Here is a 9008-nt window from a genome sequence, read left to right as displayed (position 1 = left end):
AAAGAACAAAATGAACGACCAAACAAAATTGAAATAGACTCATAGATACAGAGAGTGGACTGGTGGTTGCCAGAGAGGAGAGGTGAAGGGGGACTGGGTGAAAAACATAAAGGAATTAAGTACAAATTGGGAGTTACAAAATAATCCTGGGGATGTAAAGTATAGCACGGGGAATACAGTCCATAGTATTGCGATAACTATGGGTGGTGCCAGGTATGTACTGGAAATACCAGGGGAATACTGCATTTGTAGAGTACTTCATTATCTAAACCACTATGGGTTACATCTGAAATTAATACAAAACAGTATTGAAAGGAAACTGTAATTGAAAAAATCTTCATATACTCTTTATAAACATTATGTCTACTTTTACAGTCATTCACAGAAAATACATTTCTCTAGAACATTTTTGAATTACTCTAGATTTTGGTTATAGCTCTGTACTCTATCTAACCAGACTTGTAAAGGAAGACTATTGTGTATGGTTCTTGGTAATCACAGGGAGAAATCTGAGGCCCTTAGAAGTGATGCTAGCAAATATTAAGTTGTATCCTTTTGCATCCACTATGTTCATCCCTTTTAATAATTTTAAAGTATGTTTCTTCTTATCCTGAAGGAATCATTCCACAACTTTTCTCACGCTTAAACCACCCTGAGGTGTATGTGCGCCAAAGTATTTGTAATCTTCTCTGCCGTGTGGCTCAAGATTCCCCACATCTCATACTGTATCCTGCAATAGTGGGTACCATATCGCTTAGTAGTGAATCACAGGCTTCAGGTATGAAATATTAAAATGCTGCTACTTTGAGTATAAATTATTTTGCAAATAATGTTTGTTAGGTAAATTTTTTTGAGGTTTATATTCCAAAGTTGATAGAGTTTGTAGTTTTTCTAAATACCATTTTATTAATAGCTGTTTATTGAGAGAGTAACTGTTGTGTGCCTGGTATCTAGGACATGTGCTTTACATGTTATCTTCAGTCTTCTGGTAATCCACCAAGCAGGGGAAATTGAGTCACTCTCATGTTCACTGAGCTGAGTAACTGGTGGATAAGGATTGAAACCAAGTTCAGGACTCTGGCTAGGAGAACACTTTATTTGTTCAGACTTCTTTTCTTCCATTTACCTTCTCTTAGCTTATAATATTAATATAAAAGCACAATTTGTAAAAAGGAAGAATATCCATGATCTTTGTTCAGTTTAGTGCACAGAATGCCAGTTATTTAAATGAGTGCTCTGGAGTTGAAGAGCTCATCACTGTTTTCCCTAATGTGATACATACCCACAGGAGAAACATACAGAGTCTTCCTTATTCTCCCATTTTATTATAGGAAGTAAGTTTTCCTCTGCAATTCCAACTCTGCTTGGCAATATTCAAGGAGAAGAATTGCTGGTTTCTGAATGTGAGGGAGGAAGTCCTCCTGCTTCTCAAGATAGCAATAAGGATGAACCTAAAAGTGGATTAAATGAAGACCAAGCCATGATGCAGGATTGCTACAGCAAAATTGTAGATAAGCTGTCATCTGCAAACCCAACTATGGTGTTACAGGTACAGAGAGCCAACTCATAAGTTTTAAGCCAATTTTTATTAGAACCATTCTCCTCCCAACAGAACCTATAAGCAAACCCCGTTATAAACTGTTGTGGAGATATTTGAGGAACAAAGCTTTTAGAGTAATTCAAAATTGGTTTTACAAATCTGTATTGATAGGTAGACTCACTAACAAAGGTTGTCTAATTGTTTTGTGAACAAAAGATGCACACGTTTAACCAGCAGCTTCCAGAGTTTGCAGAGCTGTGCTGTCTATGGACTTCTAGATGACCATGTTTGGATGTGCTTTGTCTGCAGGTTCAGATGCTCGTGGCTGAGCTACGCAGGGTCACTGTTCTTTGGGATGAACTCTGGTTGGGAGTACTGTTACAGCAACACATGTACGTTCTGAGACGGATTCAGCAGCTTGAAGATGAGGTGAAGAGAGTCCAGAACAACAACACCTTACGCAAGTATGTTTGTTTGTTTGTTTTAAAGATTTATTTTTAGAGAAAGAGAAAGGGAGGGACAAAGGAAAATAAACATCGATGTGAGAAACAAATATTGATTAGCTGCTCCTTGCACACACCCCAGTCGGGGACTGAACCTGCAACCCAGGCATGTGCCCTGAGCAGGAATTAAACTAGCTACCTTTTGCCTTGCAGAATAATGCCCAACTGAGCCCTATTGGTCAGGACACTCAAGGATGTTATATACTCCGAAAATGAAGCTGCCTTTCTTTTATTTTTTTTATTTTTATTTATTTATTTTCCATCTACCCACATCTTTTTTTATATTTTACTGATTATGCTATTATAGTTGTCCTGATTTTTTTCCCCTTTGCCCCACTCCACCAAGCACCCCTTACTTAGGCAATGCTCCCACCATTGTTCATGTCCATGGGTCACAGTGTGTAAGTTCTTTGGCTACTCCATTTCCTATACTGTACTTTACATCTCCATGGCTACTCAGTACATACCAATTTGTACTTCTTAATCCCCTCACCTCTTCACCCATTTTCCCACATACCTCTCCCGTCTGACAACCATCAGAATGCTCTTTGTATCCATGATTCTGTCTCTGTTATTGTTTGCTAGTTTGTTGTTTTAGATTCAATTGTTGATAGATTTGTATTTTTTGCCATTTTATTGTTCATAGTTTTGATCTTTTTTGTTAAATAAGTCCCTTTAACAGTTCATATAATAATGGTTTGGTGATGATGAACTCCTTTAGTTTTTTCTTGTCTGAGAAGCTCTTTATCTGCCCTTTGATTCTATGATATTTTTACTGGATAGAGAAATCTTGGTTGTAGGTATCTGCTTTTCATGACTTTGAATATTTCTTGCCAATCCCTTTTAGTCTGCAAAGTCTTTAGAGAAATCAGCTGGCAGTCTTACAGGAGCTCCCCTGTATGGTAACTAATTTCTTTTCTCTTGCTGCCTTTAAGATTCTTGCCTTATCTTTAACATTTGGCATTTTAATTATGATGTATCTTGGAGTGCGTCTTTCTTCATCCATCTTGTTTGGGACTCCTGGTGCTTCCTGGGCTTACATGTCTATTTCCTTCACCAAATTAGGGAAGGTTTCTCTCTCATTATTTTTTCAAATAGATTTCCAATTTCTTCTCTTCTCCTCCTGGCATCCCTACTATGCAAATGTTGGCTCTCTTGAAGTTGTCCCAGAGGCTGCTTATACTGTCCTCGTTTTTTTGGATTCTTTTTCTTCTGGTTGTTCTGATTGGTGTTTTTTTTGCTTCTTTTATTCTAAATCATTGATCTGATTCTCATCCTCATCCGCTCTACTGTTGTTTCCCTATAAATTGTTCTTTATTTCAATTAATGAATCCTTCATTTCTGACTGGATTTATTTTTATGCTACTGAGGTCCACACTAAATTCCTTGAGCATCCTGATAACTAGTGTTTTGAAATCTGCATCTGATAGATTGCTTACTTCCATTTACATTAGCTCTTTTCCTGGAGTTTTGATCTGTTCTTTTATTTGTGCCATGTATCTTTGTCTCCTCTTTTCGGCAGCCTCCCTGTGTTTGTTTCCATGTGTTAGTTAGAGCTGCTTTGACTCCTTGTCTTGGTATGTGGCCTAATGTAGTAGGTGTCCTGTATGTAGGGTCCAGTGGCATAGCCTCCCCATCCCCCAAGCTGGGTACTCAAGGTCTGCCCTTTGAGTTGGTTGAGTACACCCCCCTCTTGTAGTTGAGCCTTGATTCTTGTTGGCAGATCAATGGGAGGGATTTGCCCTGGTCAGTCAGCTGCAGGGATTGGCTATGACCACTGACCACCAACCTCCACTCTCCATGGAGGGTCAGCTATGCAGGGGCAGGGTGGTGGTGCTCTGATGTGGTCTATAGCTATCCACTGGGTGCACTGGCCCTGGGGTTTCCCTGGTGATGCAGGTCAAGGTCAACCCCAACCTGTGTTTTGCCCAGGGCCACTCTTCCTGAGCTATAAAGCAATCTGAGATGGCTGCTACTTGTGCTGGGCTGGGAGATTCCCAGGTAAAGCCAAGTTGTGAATCTAGGCTGGCTGCTGCTAGTGCTGTGCAGGAAGCTTACTGAGGCCAGCTATTGTTTATTTGAGGGGATTTAGGAGGTTGTACAGCATGAGTCAAGACCAGCCTTTCATATGGAAAAGCAACTTGGGTGGGCCCATTAGTTGGGTAGGGCAGAGTCTCTGGGGATCTCCAAGGTGTTAGGGTCAGACAGTGTTAGGTTGATGGATTCTCAGATATGGCACCAGCTTGCTGGCTCTGTGGGGGGAGGCTTTCAAAAAGGACTGTGGCCTCTGCTTGCCTTGATGCCAGACACATCTGTTCTTCCCTTTATGCCACTGGTACCTTCAAGCTATTTCCCTGGTGCTGGAGCTCAGAGGGAGTAAGTCTGAGTCGGTAAGTCCGTGTGTGGGTTGTGGGTTCTTTAAGAGGAACTGCTTGGGGCTCCAGAAATTTCTTCCACTGACTCAATCCCTGCTGTTTTTGCAGCCAGAAGTTGTGGGGACGTATATTTCTGGCACTGGAACCCTGGGCTGGGTAGCCTGGTGTGGGGCTGGGACATCTTACTTCCAGGGTTTCCCTCCCCAATTTTTACCCACCCCATGTGGGTGAGGGACCAGCTTATTCTGGGCCTGCGTCCCTCCTACCAGTCTGGATGGACATGGTTTCTTTAATTCTGTAGTTGTCAGACTTCTGTTCAACTTGATTTCTGACAGTTCTGGGTGATGGTTGTTCCACATTTTAGTTGTAATTTTGATGTGGTTGTACGAAGAGGTGATCTGTGTCTGCCTATACTGCCATCTTGACAGGAAGAAAACTGCCTTTTAAAAAAGATGTAAAATATACATGACATAAGATTTGCCCTTTAACTAGTTTTAAGTGTACAGTTCAGTGACATAAATTAAGTACATTCACAGTGTTGTGCATCCATCACCACTACTCATTTCCAGAATTTATTCCTCATCCCAAACAGTATCTCTGTAGCCACTGAACAGTACCTCTCAGTCCTGTTGTAACTCCAGCCCCTGGTTATTGCTGGTCTACATTCTGTCCCTGACTGTGACTCCTCTGAGTCCTTTTGTGTCTCTCTTATTCCCCTGAGCGTGTTTTGAAGTTTCATTCACATTGTAGTATCAGAATTTCCTTCTTTTTATGGCTGATTACTTTATTTATATATGACACATTTTGTTTATGTGCTTATCTATCAGTGGACACTTGAGTTGCTTCTCTTCTCTGTTGGATTTGGATTTATAAACAGTGTTTTTATGAACATCAGTGTACAGAATGATTTTGTGTATGAATCAGTGCATTTGCAGGGTCATATGGTAAATTTGTGTTTAATTTTTTTAATAACTGACAAACTTTTCCACTGTGGCTGCACCATTTTATATTTCCACCAAAAGTGCATATAAATTCCAGTTTCTCCATATCCTCAGCAGTACTTGTTATTCTTTTTTCTTTTTTGATAGTAATTATCCTAATGGGAGTGAAGTGGTATCTCACTGGTTTTGATTTGCATTTTCCAGTGACTAATAATGTTGAGCATCTTTTTGTGTGCCTATTGACCATTTGTGTATCTTCTTTGGAGAAATGTCTTAGTCAAATCCTTTGCCTATTTTTGAATTGGGTTTATTGTTGAGTTTTAGGAGCTCACTACATCTTCTGGATATTAATCCATCATTAGATACATGATTTGCAAAAAATAATTTTTCCCATTTTGTGTGTTGTCTTTTCATTCTCTTGATAGTTAGTGCCTATTGATGTATATATAACTTTTTAATTTTGATGTAGCCCAGTTTACCTAGTTTTTCTTTGTTGTCTGTGCTTGTGCCATATCTAAGAAATCATTGTCAAATCCAGTGTCAAGGAGAGTTTCCCCTGTGTTTTCTTCTTAGAGCAGAGTTTTAAAGTCTTAGCTCTTAAGATATTTGATCCAGTTTCAGGTTTTCTTTGCATGTAGTATAAGCAAAGGGTCCAGTTTCATTCTTGGGCACGTGGATAGCCAGCTTCCTAGCACTGTTTGTTGCAAAGGGAGGCTGCCTCTTTTATATGTTGGATTTATGACAATGCCATGTTGTAAGCTACTTTGCTAATATTTATTTTTTCTTACTCTTTTACACTATCTATTTATACTTGATACATTTAAATTGTTCCTTATTTGTATAAAACTTTGTGTCTTCCTGGTCAGAGAAGAGAAAATTGCCATCATGCGGGAGAAGCACACAGCTTTGATGAAGCCCATTGTGTTTGCTTTGGAGCATGTAAGGAGCATCACGGCAGCCCCTGCGGAAACACCTCATGAAAAGTGGTTTCAGGATAACTATGGCGAAGCAATTGAAAATGCCCTAGAGAAACTTAAGACACCATCAAACCCTGCAAAACCTGGAAGCAGCTGGATTCCATTTAAAGAGGTACAGAAAAATCTCAAGAATGCTTCTAAAATGAGAACACTTCTGTGAGATACAAAATTTAAATAAGGGGAATCTCCTTACTTGGAACATGAGATTTTGAAAGCCTATGGAAGTCAGCTTCTAAGAAATGTAGAGAAAGGTGTTTTCTTCATTTTGAGAATTTGGGGGTGAGTGAGCTTAAGGTTGCAAACGTTCATCTACAATGGGTTTGCACCAAGAAAGAGTGTACTCTTAAGAAATTAGTCAGTGATGGGGCACTGGCCTTGAGCTGAATATTGATTGCCTGCTATATTTTCATGAAAGATTAAGAAATTTAATCTTGTGCCTCTCTAGCTTTTCTAATTCATTATTTTGAAGTGAATTCTGCATAGGCTTTTTGGAGATGATTAGTATATTTAAATATTTGAAAATCTTTATCTTTTCAGTTTTGATCTCCTTAGTTCTATATTTTATTTGGTTTTTGTTACAGCAGTAGCGCTTTTAGGAGTTGGGGGAGCCTATTTATTACCTTGTAGCTTTTCCTTATCCCTTCTTTCTGGTTTACCTTTATGATTCCTAACTGATTTCCTTACTTTGGTAATGAGAAAAAGCACACCTTACTATAACTAGTTAACACAAACTGTAAAATTGAAAGAAAACAGCTGGAAGCACAAGACAACACCAACATGAATGATGAAGCTTATTTTGTGTCTTTTAGCCAAAACTTTTTTCCTTGCATTCCAACAATGGTTTCTTGCTTCTTTGTTGTCTTAGTAAATTAACCAAGAAACTCAGAGGAGGAGACATGAGGAATACTTTTTAAAACTAAGTAGGGGGAGGGGTGTGTGTGAGTGAGAGAGAGAGAAGTAAGTCAGAAAAATGTTTGATGGTTGTGATCATTTACAAATTTTTTAAATTGAAAAGAATACCTGTCTCCCTTTTTTTATGTAATGAAGCTAATAGAATTAGCTAAAGAAATACATTTTAGAAGTTTCACATGTTCCTCCCTAATTCTCTCTTCTCTCTGCAAACACTCTTCTGAATTTTTAACCAATCATTGCTTACTCAAAAAAATAGTCCTTGTTTATTTTGATTTGTTTACTTATTTATTTAGTCATTTCAAATAAATTTATTTCCTCACTTCATGAAAAAGAACATTGTAACAGCAGTGTAGCCAGCAAACAATCATAATGCGGTAGAACACTACATAAGCATGAGCTGTTAAAAAATTACAGGGCACACAGTGGGATGGTTAAACTTATGAAAGAGTCCAACAATGCAGGAATCGTGTGATTCCCACCATGGGGTCATCAGCTGAGCAGGCCATTCATGGTGTTAATTACAGTAACTGAATGGAGACATTTTTAGTTGAGACTAGACATTTTCATGCACTCGTTTTGGTTAACTGCAACTAATTTCAAAAATACCAACATTCCCTGTATCAACATTGGTGCTTCAAGTTTAGATCATTTAGGAACTTACTTAAAGTTAGTGACCAGATCTGAATTGCTGCAGATATATCACATGGGTTCTTTTGAAAGAAATGTGCTACTTCTTTGAAAATAGTAGTTCTTGTTTATTGATGCTTTTCTAAATGGTGTATTGTCTAGTTTCTGCCTGTTTTTTAACTTCATATACATGAGATCATACTGTATATATGTGTCTTTGCTTACTACTTCCATTATTTATGAATTAGCCTTAAGAGTTTGTTTTGTTTTTTTTATTTTATGATTTATCCATATTTTCTGTGCAGCTGAACATCGGTCTATTGTAGGAAAATACCACAGTTTACCCATTGTTCTGTTAGTGGGTACTGGGGTTTTTTCCAGTTTTGTTTTTCCTTTTATGAACAAAGCATGTTAAGGATTGATTTAAAATTCTTTTCACATGAAAGTAGAGTCCCTAGTTCATTAGTTCAGGTGCAGATTTTTGAGTTAGCTGCAAATAAGAACACAAGTATAGATGTGACCTGTTCCCTGTCAGTTATTAGAAGGGATTATGGTGTTTTTCTGCATACTGCAAGTGGTCAGAGCTCTCAGACCCACTTTTCAAGCTGCTTCCTAAGGATGTGTCTACCTGAAAACCAGCACTGGCTACATCTTTTGCTGTATTGCAAGGGATGAATTAATTTGATTTGGCATTGATTATAAATAGCTTAACAGTGGAGAATTAGTTTGCAGGCCCTGAATTTTGTGATCAAAGAGTGATTTCCATCCATCTGCTGTGATTTTATTGCTAATTTAGACAGAGGAGGGGAAGGGGCCTGAACAAAGTAAACAACCACCTAGAGCACGCCAGTGTTTCCCCTCCCAGGAATACCCAAATACGAGGGATGACCCCTCCAAAACAGAATTATTTTTTGGAGGGTGGGCCCCGTGTAGTTCAGACTTTCCCTGCTAGATGAAGTGTTTAGGACTGTATCAGTGTACCACTGGCATTGTTGTGAGAGGCGGTGTTCAGCTTCAGTGAATTTTTATTGAAGACTCAGCACATTTGTCCATTTCATGATGAGTGATTTACAGGTGCATTTGACCCCCCAAAATGGCATGATCCCCATGCCCTACCCTCTCTTATTCACCTG

The 9008-nt window shown here is 38.8% G+C and overlaps 1 protein-coding gene across 4 annotated transcripts in view; it reads left to right on the top strand.

The window, feature by feature from the left end:
• The window catches only part of SMG1 (SMG1 nonsense mediated mRNA decay associated PI3K related kinase), a 138313-nt gene that overhangs the window by 102269 nt on the left and 27036 nt on the right, over window positions 1-9008 (top strand). For all 4 annotated transcript variants that reach the window (XM_045819427.1, XM_045819430.1, XM_045819426.1 and 1 more), the window contains 4 exons: window positions 617-778; window positions 1332-1549; window positions 1850-2004; window positions 6226-6448. In XM_045819427.1, coding sequence (XP_045675383.1) covers window positions 617-778; window positions 1332-1549; window positions 1850-2004; window positions 6226-6448 — 758 coding nt within the window. The remainder of the gene's footprint in view (window positions 1-616; window positions 779-1331; window positions 1550-1849; window positions 2005-6225; window positions 6449-9008) is intronic.

Source organism: Phyllostomus hastatus, unplaced genomic scaffold (assembly GCF_019186645.2).
Source record: "Phyllostomus hastatus isolate PE091 unplaced genomic scaffold, TTU_PhHast_1.1 phas_scaffold_385, whole genome shotgun sequence".
Lineage (NCBI taxonomy): Eukaryota > Metazoa > Chordata > Mammalia > Chiroptera > Phyllostomidae > Phyllostomus > Phyllostomus hastatus.
This window is presented reverse-complemented; position numbering and strand designations above follow the sequence as displayed.